At 44.5% G+C, this 18944-nt stretch overlaps 6 protein-coding genes across 6 annotated transcripts; 3 read left to right on the forward strand and 3 right to left on the reverse strand.

The window, feature by feature from the left end:
- Nucleotides 1-825: 825 nt before the first annotated feature.
- Nucleotides 826-2917, forward strand: L199_004353 (uncharacterized protein; the record flags this gene model as incomplete). The annotated part of the gene is made up of 2 exons (XM_064890080.1): nt 826-1011; nt 1079-2917. The coding sequence occupies 2 exons, from the start codon at nt 826-828 to the stop codon at nt 2915-2917; spliced, it is 2025 nt and encodes a 674-aa protein (XP_064746152.1).
- Nucleotides 2918-4030: 1113 nt separating this feature from the next.
- Nucleotides 4031-4428, forward strand: L199_004354 (uncharacterized protein; the record flags this gene model as incomplete). The annotated part of the gene is made up of 2 exons (XM_064890081.1): nt 4031-4179; nt 4287-4428. The coding sequence occupies 2 exons, from the start codon at nt 4031-4033 to the stop codon at nt 4426-4428; spliced, it is 291 nt and encodes a 96-aa protein (XP_064746153.1).
- Nucleotides 4429-5051: 623 nt separating this feature from the next.
- On the forward strand, nt 5052-7762 carry L199_004355 (uncharacterized protein; the record flags this gene model as incomplete). Its single annotated transcript, XM_064890082.1, has 3 exons — nt 5052-6448; nt 6521-6689; nt 6755-7762. 3 exons carry the CDS (start codon nt 5052-5054, stop codon nt 7760-7762), a joined length of 2574 nt encoding a protein of 857 aa, XP_064746154.1.
- A 347-nt stretch (nt 7763-8109) lies between these two features.
- On the reverse strand, nt 8110-10369 carry L199_004356 (uncharacterized protein; the record flags this gene model as incomplete). Its single annotated transcript, XM_064890083.1, has 8 exons — nt 8110-8457; nt 8568-8804; nt 8864-9025; nt 9124-9201; nt 9276-9549; nt 9623-9694; nt 9789-10097; nt 10212-10369. 8 exons carry the CDS (start codon nt 10367-10369, stop codon nt 8110-8112), a joined length of 1638 nt encoding a protein of 545 aa, XP_064746155.1.
- A 1123-nt stretch (nt 10370-11492) lies between these two features.
- L199_004357 (uncharacterized protein) lies at nt 11493-15111 on the reverse strand (the record flags this gene model as incomplete). The annotated part of the gene is made up of 9 exons (XM_064890084.1): nt 11493-11575; nt 11643-11796; nt 11878-11999; nt 12057-12893; nt 12952-13949; nt 14004-14202; nt 14269-14491; nt 14579-14716; nt 14953-15111. 9 exons carry the CDS (start codon nt 15109-15111, stop codon nt 11493-11495), a joined length of 2913 nt encoding a protein of 970 aa, XP_064746156.1.
- Nucleotides 15112-16891: 1780 nt separating this feature from the next.
- On the reverse strand, nt 16892-18804 carry L199_004358 (uncharacterized protein; the record flags this gene model as incomplete). The annotated part of the gene is made up of 6 exons (XM_064890085.1): nt 16892-16987; nt 17057-17206; nt 17312-17440; nt 17534-18064; nt 18215-18342; nt 18486-18804. 6 exons carry the CDS (start codon nt 18802-18804, stop codon nt 16892-16894), a joined length of 1353 nt encoding a protein of 450 aa, XP_064746157.1.
- Nucleotides 18805-18944: the final 140 nt, after the last annotated feature.

The following is an 18944-nucleotide window of genomic DNA, read 5'->3' on the forward strand; positions in this document are numbered from 1 at the left end:
AGAACGAACGACCTTCATCTTCTTGGTTCTTTGATTCATAGGTTGTTCTGTTTTTCGATTTGAATTTGGGACACTTTTCATCCTCATAGGTTTAAGGTATAGGAGAAAGGGAATTTGAAAGGATTCATCCCATCATATTCGTATCTATATTCATATCCATGGTCTTGGTCGAAACAAAACGAAACGAAACAACTACACTTTTCTTCTCGGTGAAACTTTTACCTTATACTCCTTTGTGACACCAACTCCCACACCTACTCCTACCGACTCACTCATAACCGGAACTCAGCGCGCAACAACTCGATTATCAATATAAAATCACTAGCAAGGTGAATTTATAGATGGGAAAAACAACGATTCGACTTCGACTAGATTAGACACGTTGTGGAAAACCTTGGCTTAGAAACATTGTCTCGTCTCTTACTATTCTTACCTATCTAGAAACCCGATGATTGATATGATATAGTGGCGATCTGTGAGTGAATGGTTTCATTTTTCCATCGATTGAATACCTATACACTATATCACACATCATCAACTCAAATACACACATTGCTGGAATCATATCACTTGATCATTTGATCACCTGTTCGAAACGAACAAGATGATATCTGTTTCTCGATTGATTGATACCACCAAAGTCTGGATTCTACAGTTGATCGATGATTGATGAGTATCATTGGGAATAAGGCTGACAACCAATGGGTGACACACAGCGCATTGACCTATCATTTCATACGTCATATCCTACTTTATATCCTATCACATAGACAACTTCCATTATTCAACACGAAAACCAACTATCTCGCCGCTACCACCATCATCATGGACCCATTACTACTCGCTCACCCACCTACAACCTTCGCCCAGATGTCGGGCGTGACGACCGACGAGATGCCATTCGATTCATACTGTATCGTCTGTGATAGGTTGATAATACCGCCGAAAGAGGTTGATTTGGTAGAAGGACCCAAAACAACCAAGAAAAAGTTGGGAGGCGGAACCATCAGAGTGAGTATCCCACATCCCTTCTCACCTTTACTTGCATTGTATCTGACAATATACGCGTGGACCTCAGGTGAAGAATCCAGATGGGACCACTACGACACGTTCGGCGAATGGTCAGAAAGTGACGCGACCAGGATTGAAACGAAATCCCAATTCAGCAGCACGTCTGGCAGCCCTCAACTCATCCTCCAAGATGCAGCCTCTAACACGGTCAAAGACCAACGAATTTGTCACTTCACCCACAACCGAATCACCTCCCAACGATCTCTCCTCTCCAAAATCACAGAAAGTCATCACACCCCGAATTAACACCTCCTCACCACCTTTCAGATCATCGATATACTGCTCGAAGCAGTGTATGGAACAAGATGCGGGTAAATCATCCGAGGCTTATGCGAATATAGCTAGAACTTTATCATACGATTTCTCGCACGCGTTCCCATTAGATACACCGGGTGTTACCGTTGCTGATCACGCCAGAAGTCCTTACGGTCCACCATCACCTCTTTTCGTCTCCGGATCAGATACCGAATCTTCTGCTGCCTCCAATGCAGGTGGATTACAGGATCATTCAGGTCCAGCCAGCTCCGCACCTAAATTCATGGAATACTTCCGTTTATCCAAAGAAGGTCCAGACGACGCATGGAACTCCATTCAACGCCAAAGAAGAAGTTCGATGCAACCTTCCTTATCCCAACGACCTGCCTCTGCTCACTCTCATATTCACCCTTCGAACGAATCCCTATCAAGTCTATGGAACGCTGATTCCGATCTAGTATTGGACCACCGATCAGTATCTGGATCAGGATCAAATCGAATGAGAGCGATGACTCCTCTGCAGACATCCGACCAGGATAGACGAGAATTGCACGGTGCAGGTAGAAGATCAGTATCTATCTCAAGCGAACACTCCGCCCCTATCCCTACGAGAGCTCCCTTGAAACGATCCGATCTCAGTCACACTTCCCTATTGGCTTCTTCACCATCTTCCGTCCAGAACGTACCTATTCCACCTGAATTCGGTTCCGCTCCGTCACATACCTTGGATCTACTACAATCGTACGCCCACGCCTTCCCCGTAAGGTCCCCTTCGGGTCTGTCAACGAGCGTCCAAAGAGGTTTCGTATTTCCCGGATCTACCGCCATGTCACCCAACCCATCAGAATCGAGACGATCAAGTATGTCCCGACCTGTGTCTGGAACTATCCGTGCAAAATCCAGAAATGGTAACAGTAACGGCGGTGAAGTGTCTTGGGATTCTTTTGGGAAAGAAGTAATAGATGAGAAGAACTACAAGTCGTTCTGTAGAAAGACTGGTCAAACTTCTTCGGCAGCTACCACTGCTGGACCTATGTCTGTTCCAGCGGACTTCAGGGGTAGAGCCGAATTGGATCCTGACAACAATACGCCTAAACAGAGTTTAGAACGGGGAATCGGAGGATGGAAAATCAAATATTTCCAACCTTCCTCTAACCTGGTTGAAAGGAGCGGTACGATCACCAATACCAGTTCGAACAGACGAAATCGGTCATCATCCAGTGGAGGCACTACCACTTCTTCGTCATCCTCTGTCAGATCGTGCAGTAGACCTAGAACTGGTCATGGAATTGCCATTCCCAAGGCGAACAATCAATTATCAACTTCCATTTCATCCAATTCGACTTCGAGAACTCCTAGGATGTTACCTCCTCCTAGACCTGCTACCACCGGTACCACCACCGCTACCAGTGGCTTACCTGATATGTCAAGTTTGACTATGGCAGAAGGAGTTTCTGTTTCCAACAGTGTACCGAAATCCGGATTTAACTGGGAATCATCCGAAAAGAATGGAATGAAGACTTATGAAATTCCAGACTTACCGAAATTCAAATTGGATAGGAATAAAGCTGGTTTGTTCTATTTTCAATAATTATCTCGAGCTCGTTCGTTTACATACCCCTTTCGTCGAATGACGGTCATCAACTATTTGTAATTTTATAACAAGCATCAAACCATACCACATATTCAAATCATACCTCATATCGCATCATCAAGTAGCATATCATACCTTACCTTATCAGTTGTATAATGTTATCGATTTTCGTCTTTTTTTGATATAATCATATTGGATTTGTACTTTAAGTCATCTATTGTAAGGTTTTCGAAGTGAAGAAATAAGAAGATTGTAGACGGCAAGAAGAAAGAAGAATTTAAGCATTTTTGTGGATGACAAGATAGTTGTCAATGCATATGATAATAAGAAGATTCTGTCAGGTTCATTTAAACGACTGCAATGAACTTACATTGAGCAAGATCATCGTGATATGTCCAATTTGCTCGTATAACTCAAGCATGTAAGTGAGCTTGATGGCAAGTCTTTCGCAACGATTGATCTGAGCGTCGTGGGAAAATTACAGACCGGATCAGTATGCTTCCGTTAGTTGCGTGTGACCATCAGCCAAGACAAGCCCAGGCTGAGATTGACATGGCCATTTATGTCTATGCTATGCAGTACTAGTGCTGTTGTATGGTTAGTATATGAGGGGGGAACACCGAGTAATGATGATCATACTACTGAGTACGTCGGGGGCCGACTAGTATCGTTGTTGGGTAAGCGGGTTGACGGGGGGGACCAAAGGGAAAATTACCCGATTCGGTAGTTCTGTCCTGTATGTTGAGTGTTGTTGTTGTCAGTGGTTTCGGTGTCACCGTACAGTATCGTATCGCCTCTCACATCCAACATCGACGAGAGAGATCAGTTCTCATCGTGGAGGACTATCATCACCATCATCATCGACTTCTTTTATATATATAACATACCTGGTTACCCCACTTTCGCTGAATCAAGAGAAAAAGTGCAAGCTCGGTAAGAACAACCAGAAAAAAACGCATCAACATCACCGAAGGTCTTAAGTCATCTCGTGCAGAGAGCATACGCGGGCATCAACATAAACCCGAATCCAATAACACTCGTAGTCTCCCATAGCCGATCTACACATTACATACATACATAGAGACTAGAACATCCAGAGAAGGATTCAAGATGCCCAATCCCAGTAAAGATGGAGGAACAAGCACAGGTATAGGAATAGGTTCGTTGGGTTGGAAAAGATCGAATTCGCCTTTGCAGATACCTAATACGTTGTTGGAAGATCAGGACCAGGATCAGGATCAAGGAGGTCAACGTCAATCGTGAGTTTGAGTACCATCTCGTAGTCTCATTCCCCTTCTGATCCACACTTGGAGGAGTACAAGGAGACATGTGCATGTGGAAAGGATATTGGTTGCGATGCATATAGGCATTTGCATTTAGCGCGTGAGCCTTCAACCACCACATTCCGGCCGGTGCTCCTGCTCTCCTCGCAACCTTACACCGTATCACCATGTCCATCCTTGACTTGTTCCCCATCTTCACCTCTCCCTTCTTCACTTGATCCGTAACTTTATCAATCAAAAATTGTCTATCGAGTACTGATCGTGTGATCTTCTATTTTATTATTCCTCATTCCGACTCCCTTTCATCGACACCTTCATCATCATCCCTACCCTGCCTTTCACCGACAAAACCCCTCAACTCTCCACCTCGTTGTTCACACAACGACCTTATTATACCCCATTCGCATGACGATCTAATCTCCCTTCAACAATAAAAACAACCATCACGATAACAATACTCTTTGTACTCTAAACCCTTCTGTCGGAACATCAAAAAACACAATCGCAAAATTCGTCATCCCCCCATCTTGTCATCTGCGGAACTTACGATACAAACCTCATTCAAAACGACTTTTTCACGCCTCCTCATTCTCACGTCGTACATTCATCCACCCTCGTATTGTGTAAATATACGTATGGGTCTACGTCTCATGGTCACAACCCAATGTCCAACAACGTCATGTCATGTCTCGGACTGAAACATTCCTCGTATTTATCATTAACATCACAGCTCTTACACCGAATCCCCTCAACATCGTTCATCAACTCTTCCTATCCCTTCCGGATCTCGTACACCCCCTTATTCTACTCCCATCCGTCCCAAAAGGTTAAGATCGAGAACATCAACCATGTCAACTTACACGCCACCCTTACCGCCTGTCATGTCTAGGGAAAATTCCTCGGAAGATCTTCACTTACCTTCTTCTTCTTCTGGTAAACCCATGGGGGATGCTGCAGACGTCGTAGCTCAACTATCAAGAAGTCTGGAAGCTGGTCCATCAAGATTATCCACCGCGTCATCGTTGTTACAAACTCCCAAAATTACAGGAAACAGGAGAGCTTCGAAATCCGTTTCCGGATCCAGACCTACACTCATCGTCACCCCAGCAACAAGGACACAATCATACTACACACCTCAAGTCAAATCTTCCGACTCATTCCCCTCATCATCTTCTATCCCTTCCAGTCCCATCTTAGGACCTGGTATCGTCAAGAGGAAATCGTCTGTACCGAATCTAGTTAGGAGGTATACCACTCGCGAGGAAGAGGGAATCAGTGAATTACTGAATGAAGATCATCTTGAACCTCCCATGACTAGTTCGACAGGAAGCATGAGTAAAGGCAAAGGGAAAGAGAAGGCTGTGGAGTCAAGAGCCAGATCAACAAGTACAAGTATCGTTGTACCTCAGACCCAAGATTTGACTGAACATTCAACTTATATCTTCCCCTCTTCATCCTTTGGTCAATCATCGCTGAATCATGTCCCGGAACTCCCACCTTCTTCTCAAACTTGGTCAGGTTTGCCATTATCCCCTCCATCATCCGATAGACCACTCGACACATATCCTCCTCCTTCGTCTTCTACATCGTCGTCATTTGTCAAATCAGCTTATGAAGTTGGAGAATCACTCTTGAGTTGGGTTAAACCCAAGAAACATCAACGATATGATGGTTCTTCGGCGTACCGACGTGGATCCGATGACGATTCTGAAAAGGGGTTGATCGGGTCTGGGTCAGATCAAGATGAAGAAGACGACGGGTATAGTGGTGGAAGAGCGAGTGGGGAGTCTACCAGAAGAGCTGGACCAGGGAAATATTGGGGTATTTGGACTTCCACTGCCGAAGACCAGGATCCATCGTCTTCATCGGATAATTACTTTACATTACCACCCAGTTCACCATTAGACCAAGATGGAAACTACCCTCGATTCCAAGCTGCCATCAATGGTGACTCCAATTCTTTCCCTGCTACGCTACCTACACCTGCACTTTCGACTAAATCGCTCTCTAGAGATAATTCAAAAGGCAACAAGCTGAGGAAAGTGTTCAGGTCAAGAGGAGGCGATGGGATAATTCACGATGATTCTAGAGGATGGTTGACGACGGTATTGAATGTTGGGGCAGGTCAAAGAGGTGGCAAGACTGCTGAAGTGTTGAAGGAATTGGGTTGGACAGTTGGAATTTTAGTAGGAGCATTCTTCGTTTCTGCTGGTTTGGTTTTGTGGTTGATCCAAAGTATGCCAATGTAAGTCAAGTTCCGCTAGAGCTCAACCGACAAAGAAGAGCATAACGCTGACGGTTTTGGTTTCATTCTTAGCACCACACTCAAACATCTTCCTCAATCCACTACGGACCTTCAACTGCTCTCTGCTGAAATCAGATCGTACATGGCTTCTAGCAATAACGGCTGGTGGCATACCATCGGAGTGCTTACGTTTGTTGGGTGCTGGAAACATGCTTGGAGTGTACCTGGAGCGGTCATCTTGGTGAGTTAGTTTTCCAATACGCCAACGCACTCAACTTTAGCAGCTGACACATATCGTTCAATTAGAACATCCTCGTCGGATCTTTACTCGATCCCATGCCAGCTCTACTTCTCTTAACGATCATCACCGCATCTGGCTCTCTCGGTGCATACACCTTATCAAGACCACTAGCACCCTTGATTGCTGTGCTTTTCCCCAAACCACTAGCATTGGTCAGAGCGGCCCTCGCACCGGAAACGATCCCAACTCCAGCAACAGCCCAACAAGTTATCGGAGAAACTATCACCCCTATTCAAGCATCTTCTGACCCTTCTCAACCGGCTATTGGAGGCCCCACCGAGAAATCAACCGTATGGCGACGTCTGCTGATCATGCGAGCGATGGGATTCGTCCCTTGGTCAGGTATGAACGTAGCCTGTGGGGTGGTCGGTGTAGATTGGAAAGTATTTTGGCTCACAACCGCAGCGGGAAGCGCATCTTGGTCTTATGTCACTGCCTCGGTCGGTCATATATTATCAAGATTGAAAGTACCTACTCAAGCTTTAGCCAACTCGGGCGTGATCAGCGAAAATTCCGGTGGTGAATCTCTGACTAGTCTACTCAGAGATCCGGTGTTAATTGCCAAATTGATATTCCTATCCGGTCTGACATTGTTGCCTGTTATACTCAAGAGACGAAATGGTGAGAACGGTAGCGGTGTAGATGGTATCGAAGATGGTTTGAATTTGAATCTGGATTCATCAATATCGACTACACCCAGATCATCTTCATCTTCTTTCGAATTGAACGAATTTACTTCTTCCTCCCCATCATCATCCGGTACCCCCGGACCAACCATTATGACAAACCCCGCGATATCTGCTTTGAGATTGGTTGATTTGCATTCACCGAGTAATGAAGGTCTACCACCGATGTCACCTTTATCTCAGAGTTTAGCGAAATTCACACCTACCCCTAGAATGTTTGATCTCTTGAGTTTTGGAAGAACGGTGATCAGGACCGGTCAGAGGGGGTTGGCCGGAGGTGTGAGGGGTGCCGAGAGGATGATCAGAGGTCAGAATGGGACGAGTTAGGGTATGATATCGAGTGGTGCCGAGAGGGTCCTCCATTGATGTAGACGTAGAAATGGAAATGGAAATGGCCAAGGGTTAAGTGAGAATGATAATCTACGTTTTTAGTTGAGATGGGAAACCTTTAATTCGTATAGTACTTTAGTACTTTGTATCTGTATCCTTACACCTTCGCAATTCCCAAAGACAACGGGAAACTGTAGTATACGTCCATTTCATCTGATGCAATGTATTTATTGTATATTATCATGACCATCAAACGGGATGAGCGATTCAATCATTTCAGTGATGGCCAATTCACTGCTATATTAAACCAGATACAGTAGTATCATTGTATCATTACATTACAGCTACCAACCTGATCCTCTCACTTCACCTTTCCCAATTAACCTCCAACCCCATCTTTCCTCCCCAACCTCCCAATCCTCATTCCTCTGTATCTGATCCTGCTTCGCATCAATTTCTTCTTCTTCTTCTTCTTCATCGTCGTCGTTGATGTTCAGTCTGAAGAACGGTGCGATCGAAATCCTAATCACACCTTTAAACATCTCCAGCAAATCTTTCTTGAGTCGTATTCCAGATTGGTGGAAATCTGGACTAGCGTTGAATTCCAGTAAAGTCACATTAGGTATTGGCAATTCACTTGGTGAAGAGGGGTTAGTAGGAGGGAAAGATAAGATGAGATCTACGCCAAAGATCTATAACATCCATTACAATCATATCAGCTCGATTTTACGATCTTTTGTCTTTGAAGTATATTTCGCTAGATCTGATGAGGAGAATCTGCAGTGTATAAACTCAAACCCACCTCAAAAGCATTGGGCATAAACTGTAATCCGAAACTACCACATTCCGCACCAGCTTTAACAGCTTCACTGATCACCTCGCCAGACTTGTTGAAAACAGCTTCTAACCATTCTTTGCTTACTTTGCCTTTGGATTCGTACTTCCCATCTTTAACTGATGATAGAGCATCTAGACCTTCTAACTCCCAGAATAGCTTGACTAATTCTTCAGGAGGAGCAGGCGCACCGAACGAATCAGTCTAAATATCGCACAACAAGTCAGCTTTCATATTCACAAAGAGAGTGATAACAAACTGACTTGTAAGCATGTGTTCGTCAGATGTGGTCTGAGGTCCAACTCTTCTCCTTCTTTTGATGATCTAGGAGGGGTATAGAGCGATCCAGAGAAAAGAGCTAGCATCGTCCGGGAGAGATGGACAGTATAGGCTGAAGTGAGGAGGACATAGGCTCTAAGGTGGAACTATAGTCTGGATCAGCTGAATTATACGCTGTTGAAGAAAGGTTGAACCATGAATAGGATCTGTGTTATATTGATCCGAGGGATCTTGATGTACTCACTTTATATCCTTCTAGGAAGGGCGATGGTAGATTCGGCTGTTGTGCGATATCGAACAGAACGGGATTAGGCGTGTATTCCTATGTCCACGCACATGGATCAATCAGCAACCTCAGCGGGTCGGTGTCGATTTAGTCGAATTGACTGAGCTCACCTGTATGACAAAGTGTCTTAGTTGAGAAGTCATCACTCCTGTACCATCTTCTTTCTCGTCATCATCTGCTGCTGCACCGAAATGTCTATCATCCTCTTCATCACCGTCAAATCCTAGCTCTACAGCTTTCTTAGCTAACATATCGATCATATCATCCACTCCTCCGTCTTGGGGTATCTGTCCATCTTCCTCTTCTTCTTCTCGAGTTTCGTCTTCATCTTCATAATCTTCCTCATCGGAAGAAGGAGGTTCAAACTCTTCGAATATTGCTCGTCTACCAAACCAATCCATATAATCAGGTTGAACGTTTCCTATTAATCAGTCGGATAGTACTCGATATGACTTACAATTCATCTTCCGTTGAAAACATCCTTATACCCTGCGCACGATCTGCAAATCCAGGTTTGAGGATATACCAACTGCATCATCCCAATCCCAACTCAATTCAATTAGCTCCTAAATACACCCAATAGCAAGATGAACAATATCATTCAAGGTAAATTGTGCACTTACCTCCTCTCTTCCTCAGGCAACTCTTCATTTCTTTGCATCCCTCCATTCAAATCGTACAAATCATCCAACAGAAGTTCATCCAGTTCATCCAGAAATTGTAATTCCACGTTCCACCCTTTCGGTACACCCCCTTCCTCCGGCGACAGTATACTGCGTATATTACGATGTTGACATTTCGCCAAGTAAGCTTGGATGGTAGAATGTAATTGATGTTTACGTATTAGGGCTTTACGATATACATATGAGGAAATGAGGTATTTGGTGGGGTTGGAATGAGGAAGGTCGAATGAGAGTAGATCGTAATCTGCCCTAATGAACAAAACATGAAACTCAGCATAAAGTGATAATATATTCATGTTCAACTGAGATATTGTAAAGACCTAATTGCATGACTTTCAAATGAAGCTAAATAAGACTACTCACCATTGTAATGCAGGAGGTTGATCCTCTGGATAAGGCGCCAGGGAGATCTTGATTGATGGTAAGACAGATACGAGTGCCTGGACCAAGAGGGATTGGGTGTAAGGTGATGGAAATGATACGAATGCTTCGAGTGGTTTGGCTAGGTTTGGAGAAGTCATTTTAGAAGGATGCTACAGGGATTGTGAACCCTCTCTTCGATTTTTGGAAAGATAGCAATGCCAGAGGACAGGTGTTAAAGTATGAATATAATCTTGCTGTTCAAGTTCAGCTTGTTGAAATGTCGAAATTTCAAAAACATTCGAAGGGAGAAGGGAGACGATCCGTAGAGTGGGGACTCCACTCCATTGTTATCTTCATGCACAACAACTTGTAGTGAACTGTTACTTGGTAGTCCACTCATTCGTGCACTCATGAAGGGATGTACAGTATACAGCAACAACGCTATTCATGATTCATAATGACGAAGACTGAAAGAGAGAAAAGTCAAATCGAATATACACAAACAAACATCTACATATGTATGATATGTTGGTTCTACGAGTAACCACTAGCGACAAATGTTCCATGTATTTGTTCCATTTTCTGCTTTTTTTTTTGGCTTCTTCTTCGATTTATGAATGGTATGATTGAGCCCTGTCTGTCTCTCTGAGAGGACAATCTGTCATGAATAATTTAAATCAAGAAATACAACGCCTATAACATAATGATATAACACTAACTGAGATCCGAATGACGATTGAAAGGAGAAGAGAGGGGAATGGTGTGGTGTGGTGAATGAACGAAATTTATAAATGATAACAACATACAGACAAAAAGGGAATATGTGTTTACAGACAAATCAGACTTATAACATCTATATGGGTGTATGTTGAGGACAGGTTGGAACGATATTGGATGTAGTTCACTATTGAAGTTTATGTCGACTGAAAGACGAGGCTGATTCTAAGATATGAGAGGCGATTTGAATGTGAATGAAGAGAAAGAGGGTGAAAGTGAGGGTGTTATATTAACAGGTGGTATCGGCGTCGGAGCGACGAACGATGTGGAGTGAGATAGGATATGTTGGAAGCGAGCTGGTTGAGTTATATTGTTGAGTCTTGCGGGTATATTCAAGTGAATTGCCCATGATGGTCTAACAGGTAGCTACGTCGAGAAGCGGTAAGCGAAAGGACATTGTGGACCTCACATTTGATCGAGGGCGAATACGAGGTTGAGTCACTTCTTCAATACAGATCACGAGGAGCGATTCTGTGAAGAGCGATCGGAGGGTTGTAAATCACCTCAGCTCAATCGTAAGCTTGTATTCCCGGAGTCCGCCAATTTCTTCCTGAGGGCCTCAAGCCTCGTTCGAATAGGTACCAGCACTACCAACAGCCAAAACACCAACAAGTCAATCATCAACACAATGTCAAGATGGAGAATCAAACTTACGCTTCTCATAGGTAGCTTTATCATCCTCTCTAATCCTTCCATTTTCATACACTCCTTCATCCAACAAGACCTGTAAGAGCCAAAGGGAAGTTTCATATCCTTGTTCAGCAGTAATCAGATCACCTTGAAGTTCAGCTACAGCAGCTTGTCGGGACTGATTGATATACCAACCATGAAATTAGTTCATGTTCACCACATTCATTGATGAGCGAACGTATGAGGGAGTTTTGCTCACCATATCTCTAGCTTTATCATGCACTAGCCAATCGGGGAATAACATATTGTCATTTGATCTCGATTTAGCCCATTCGATCTTTTCGAATATCTCGTTAAATCTCGATCTTAGCCATTGTCCCACTACATCACCAAAACCAATCAGCTACATTCATACTACACAGGTAGATCCTTACTCACTCTCATTCAATTCGGGACTAGCTTCCCCCTCATCCCTATCCCTCCAATATCTCTTGACCTTATCCATAGCTTGAACGATAAATGTCAGAGATTTCATGTACAACACCACAGCATCATTCGCAGCAGCTTCCTGTTGGCGTAATATCCAAACTTCAGAGTTCACTGAACCAGAAGATGATTTCCTACGATTGTTCGAAGCTTGCGAGCTGAAAGGCGGAGTCGTACCCGTAGGTGTGGGTGTCGAAGCATTTCGGGCAGTATTAGTGATTTGAGCTTGAGCTAATAACCTTTCATCGGCCAGTTCGAACAAAACGAATGCCTTCCTTGCTATATCCTCCACTGAACGTAGTAGCTCATCTTCGGCAGGATCAATGTCACTCGTGCGTAAGATCGTAGGTCGTCGTTTGATTGTAGCTCTGGCAATTGCCGTAGCAGCTGTATTAGCAGAATTACCGATCATCCGTATCGCAGTATTGGTTATTGCTCGAGCAAGAGCACCGGTCTGAAGTGATGAAGGTGATACACCAAATCTAGTAGCCGCATCCTGTCCGTAGGAAGGTTGATTGGACGGTGGGAACATGTTCAAGGACTGCGGTATCGATGGTGGTCGAGTCAGACCTGGACTAGAGCTTTGTCGAGCACCCGGTGGGATCGAGAAAGGCGGTGTTGTGCCTAAAGCGAATGGTGGTGAATATGATATAGGTACCACGGCTGTATCCTGTGGCTTTGGACTTGGACTGATAGGTTTGAACGCTGAAACAGGTCGAGTGACAACGCTAGTTCTGGAACTTCGCCTACGAACGATGGTAGTAGGCTTCTTCGAAGCTTGATCGATTTCTAAGAAAAGAAGATATCAGACACATGGACTGTGTGATGTAAAGACACCTCAACTTACCATCTGCTAAAGCGTTGATCTCCACGTTTTGCTTCTCCACCACCACATAGTCGGCCCCAACGACAGATTCGCTGCTATCGAGAGCGCTTTCTTCCTTTGTATCGTGTCGCATGGTGATGGGCGGTGTAGCAGCTAAGGGTGATCCCTCGCTTATACCTCTAGTCGCAGCTCTAGGCATAGTGGTGGGTGGCCCACTATAAGGGGGAGTGAGAGGTGCGGCCTCTTCCAAGCTACCTTGCTCCCGTTCTCTATTCGACACTCGTCTCTGGGCAGCTGTGACAATTGGTCTAGGGTTTGCACGAGTGGTAGTCGTGGTATTTGCGACGATGGGTGGATCCTCGAATGCAGGTGGATTATCACTGACATAGTATTTAGGTTCAGATCGACGTATAGGAGGTTGTCGAACCGGAAGGGATGGTAATGGAGTCGGTGGCTGAGCTGCACGTGGAGATGATTGCTGTGTAGGTCTAGGAGCGGGTTGAGGGTTTAGAGCAACATCGACAGCAAGTGGTTGAGGTGCTTTTCTACCTAGCGCAAGTCTTTCCTTCGACTGTTCTATACTGGCTACCATTTCTTTAATCCTGGTGTCACTAGTCTCCATATGAGCAGAGCTATCAGTCGAAGCCTCAAGACTAGTTGTCGGTTCTTCTTCCGTGCTTTCGGAAAGATGTGAATCCCAAACAGTAGAGGAGAAAAATTCTTCGAAACCTATACGATCTGCTGGTTTACGTTTGAGCAAAGCTCTTATCAATGACTTGATATCCGGTGATACAGGTATTGGGGGCGGACCTGAATCTTTCTTATCTGATGGTGGAGCTTCATCGGGAAACTTGATTCGATCTTCACCTCGTTCGATACGTTTGAGAAGTTCGACGTGATTGTTCGCTCGGAAAGGTGGTCGTCCGACAGACATCTCGAATAGCACTGCGCCAACTGACCAAAGATCGGCAGTAGCATCGTATTTCTCGTACCGTAAGATTTCAGGAGCCATATACAGTCTGCAAACAGAATTATAAGCCAGATTACCTTTTTCCGATGATGCGTAAACTCACGGTGAGCCACAGAGAGTTTCTGCCATCGCAGCAGCGGGTAATATTCTAGCGAAACCAAAATCCGCGACTTTGAGCACAGGTATACCGTATGGATGTCCTTCGGCGACTTCAGCCTCTGTAGCAGGTTGCATTAAGAGATTCTGAGGTTTGATATCCCGGTGCATCAGATCTTGAGCACGTAGGAATTTGATTGCCTGGGCTATAGTCGTTGTGAGCTAAACATATACATATGACATATGGAGTGATGGATGATATGACCACTTACCAAGTTGGCCGAGGAAGGATCTCGTGACTTTCTCGTCCAAACCACCAGTGGAGGGATGAGGCCAAAATATCTTTCCGTCTTCCTTTCTATCGAGACCATCCATACGAGATCCAGGTCTAGGAAAGAAATCAAGCGTATCTAGTCGACCACGATTCTTGATATATATCGAAAGATCTGATCCAGAACAGTACTCCATAACTAGGTATATATGAGTATCGTTTTTCTATAAATCCCGCCAATGGAATTGAAAAGGAAAGGAATGTCAGTGCGGGGCGGCATGATGACTAATCCTCTGGAAAAGACAACTCACAAAGCAATCTTCTAGAGCAACGATATTCCGATGGTGTATGACTTTCAGGATATTGATTTCACTCTCCAAGTTCTCCAGTAGCTTGGTGGTGAGTTTCTGCCTTGATACAGCTTTGATAGCGATAGAAACTTTGCTCTTCTACATGGTCGGTAAGAGATGGAACAGTATGATGGAGAAAGTTGTTTATTGTACGGTAATGACATGAACAGCGAGGAAGGAAGGTATGGTTATGGTACAGGAAGAAGATTGAAGATGATATAGGAGTACGAAAGATACAAAAGAAGAGATGGCGTCAGCGTAGATTAGACTTTATAGGTGGAACATCGTCTGGGGTCGATTGATGCTCGAAATCCTATCGTGAAAAGGGGACTCACCGATCTATAACCTTTGTAGACGGTAGCGAAACTTCCTCGTCCGATCTCATTACCTACTACATAATTGCCTATCCGTTCCTTGTGGGTCCTATGTCCACCACTGGCGGTAGCGGAGCTGCTTCCTTCTCCCCTTGGATTTTGAGCGTTGGAATCTGGCATGATGGTTATTCGTCGCAGATAGCAAGTAGGAGGAGTGGAGTAAAGTGGAGTGATAGGTAGATATGTGATTTGTGTGGGTGATGGACGGAGGAAGGAAGAGGGAAACGGTTGGGTTGCGTGTGATAGAAGGCAGGATGTACAATCAACCCCGATCACCAGTTGACGAGTGATGGAGTGGATGTGAAAGTGGAGGTGGTGCACAAGAGGTGTTATTTGATGTACACCTAAGCTTAGTTAAGGGTAGGATAGAGAGGAAAAGGGTGACAGAAGATTACGCTGATAGTGATGGTAGTGAAGTGATGGCAATAGTAATTGGCCTTTAAGGCCTCAAGGCCATATTTACGTGTGGTCTTGTCAATCGACCAACACTACTGGAATAGGGGTCAATAAGATGTTGTCGAGTATACCCTCTGGACGAATAATTGAGGGCCGGTTGATTATGAAAGTCCGCTGAGACGAGTAAGAGTACGGTGTGCGGTTGTATATAAATATAGATATGAATGATCCGTCTTCTCGTCTAAATTGATTGTGTTATACGGTCGTGATGTTTCCGAAGTACAGCACTGGTGTTATGATGTTGAAACTATCTACAAAGGATTGCAGATATAGGATGATCGCGTGGACAAGTGTGGATGTACAAGGTTACAAAGGTAACACTCAGATTTGATGTTGAAAGGTTGTCGAATCTGATCAAGTGGCGTGAGAGGTGTGATCTTGATTACCAATCTTCCATCCAACTTTGCTAATGCTATGGTCGGGTTGGACTGGGATAAACTATGATATAGATGATATGAGTTGTTTATAGAGATGCTGGACTAGTTGTACGAGTATGCTTGATGATTCTGTTATCATACAGTAGATAGAGTGTATAGATGGTCGATGGGTGAATTGTATGGTTGGTTGTATGGTGGTATGACGCGTACACAGAGTGGAGGAAGACACCCAAGTCAAGGTTACCCGTTAAAGCATAAACAAATCCGTCCATCAAACCAAATAACCGTAACCGGAAGGGTACCACTTCGATGATTATCCTATCAACTGATTATTAGTCGGGATCACGAATGTGACTAGAATAGGAATTCAAGCCGTACCAGTAATAGTAATGGCGATAGCTGACGTGCGATCTGTTATGTTATATGTGTATACGTTATTATCGTATGATCAGCCAGAGCCAAGAGCACTAGTCAGAGCTAGAATATTGAACACTCGCTTGTCCTCTTCGGCCGCACATCCCCCAATTCAAGTAATACTTATCGGAAATGAGATTACGAGATGACGCGAGGAAAGAGAAAGGGAGATAAGCAAATGTAAGCCTAATGATCGACAACTCGGATTGGACGAGAGCTCCTCTAATGGTGTGTATCGTTCCAGCAAAATAAATACATGCAATCTGCAATCTATTTTAGGGCGTCCCCCGATAATAGCTTTGGCCCCGGTTGATCCGATCAATCCATCGATCGTTAGTACAGCAGTGCTGCATCGCCATATCGCACCATATAACAAGAAGGATACAGCTCATCAACTGTACCGTCAAGGTGGTAAATTGCGTGATAAGACTTCATCGACCGATCCTCGGAGAGTGGGGGTGCATTAGGAGATCTACCCTGCTCAGGCACTGTACATCAACGATTCGACAAACAACGATGCGAAACCACAGACACACAGTAGGGAGACGTTTCATTCTTTTCTTCTCACCTTGATTGTTCACACAAACATGCATAGCAACAACAACATACGCAGCGAAACAAATGTCCATCCCACCTATACTCCGAGCATCCGTTCAACCCTCTTTGTCTAGATCCTCAACAACCTCTCTTATGCTTTTGACCAACAGCTTCACGATCTCACTAATTTGCTCTTGGGTGACTGTATAGGCCTGTCAGATGCAGAAGTCGCCATCAGCGACACAGGATTACATTCATTCTATTTAGAGAGATGCGCTTACCGGTCCAAGCATAATAACTTCGCCTTCGACGCCATCAATCGTACCGCTTATCGCCAGCACCAATAAACCATTCTCGAAAGCTTTCGTCTTGATTCGCGGCGCAAGACGGGGTTTGAGGGATGATGAGCCTACTAGATCTATTCCGACGAACTACATTATAACGTATCAGGACCATACACAAACAGACATCTACTTTCGACCTATGAAGAAAGACCTAGGAGTATAGGCATAGTCGGACGGGAAGATTGGACTTACTAATCCTTTACCTCTAACATTATAAATGATCTCGATATCCCTCGTAGCATCTTTCAGCTCATCAAGGAGTTGTTCACCTCTTTGTTTGACGTTGGTAAGTAAGTTATCCCTTTCGATGATTTGCAACACCTACATTACCGTACGAGCGATGAAGACATCAATCAGCATCTGCAAGGAATGTTGACAGTGAGAAGCTTTGTGGTATATCGGCTCAAGACTCACTTTCAACGCCACTGCACAGTTTATAGGATGGTTCTGATAAGTATGAGAATTCTTCCATCCACCAGATTTCCTAATTCTCTCCGTCACTCTCTGTCCAGTCAAGACAGATGAAATCGGTACATAACCACTGCCTATCCCTTTTGCCATCGCCAATATATCAGGTTTGACTCCTTCTCCAACAGCTTGATACGCATAAAGTTCGCCTGATCTACCTGAACCGGACATGACTTCGTCTAGAATTAACAGCAATCCATATTTATTTAATACTCTCTTGATTGCTGGGAAATAACCTTTAGGAGGTGGCATCACACCCAGAGCGGCTCCTACGACTGGCTCAGCTACGAAGCCAATGACGTACCGCGGATCAAGGGAGAGAATGGTACTTTCCAACTCGTCTGCAAGACGCTGGGAGTATTCTTCTTCGGTCTCGTTGGGGAGGTGGTGTCGGAGGTATTGCGGTGAGGTGACGTGGTGGATATTGGAGGAGAAGAAGGGTTGATAGATTGTTCGTCGAGAGGGGATATTACCGATCTACAGAGGTACGTATTTATTGCAGTTTAGCATTAGCTGCTTAACTCTTTCAACTTGTGATAACTTGATGAGAATAGATATTTTATATTCTATGTGCGATATTATTGAAAGAACAAGTTAATGATCCGAAAGTAATTCAGAATCACTCACACCTAGAACACCCAAGGTATTACCATGATAAGAAGGCGATCTACTGATAATATGATTTCGTAATGGTTGATCCATCTCGACCCAATATTCTCTAGCGAGTTTGATTGCAGCTTCCATCGCTTCTGAACCTATGCGTAGACGGCAGCATCGAGAAACATCAGTATCCGATCCACCAAGATGAGATCAGCCTCAGCACAAACAGAACACATGAGAGAATAACCTTCTCAATCCAATTACAGTGACCCCAACGTCATGGCAGACTTTAACTCACCAGAATTGAGGAATGCAGCAGCCTGCAAAACTCCCTTACTTCTATCAGTTAAGAGCTTCGCCAACTTCTCACTCTCCAGGTTACCTAATGACTGATGATACGCAAAAGCCATTTTCTCAGCTTGTGCGGTCATCACCTCGACTAACTCTTTGTTACCATTACCTAAACAATTCACGGCTGCTCCTCCTGAGATAGCATCGAGGATCACCCGTCCATCGTCAAGGGTGAACGTCAGTCCCGCTGCGGAGACAGCGAGTGGTTGAGGGGTTGTATGGTGCAGTTGGGCCGAGGAGTCTCGTGGAGTATGGGTGTTGGACATACTGCTGAAGAAGATGCTGGCGGTCTCGTGTTGTGGAATGGTACAATATGGGGATGACTTCCTAAGAGGAATAGTGTATTTATACGCGAATCAGCAGTCCAGCCTGTGTTTGGATGTGAAAGTAGCTATCGGAGCGAAGG

The sequence above is a fragment of the Kwoniella botswanensis genome, chromosome 1 (genome assembly GCF_036426115.1).
Source record: "Kwoniella botswanensis chromosome 1, complete sequence".
NCBI lineage: Eukaryota > Fungi > Basidiomycota > Tremellomycetes > Tremellales > Cryptococcaceae > Kwoniella > Kwoniella botswanensis.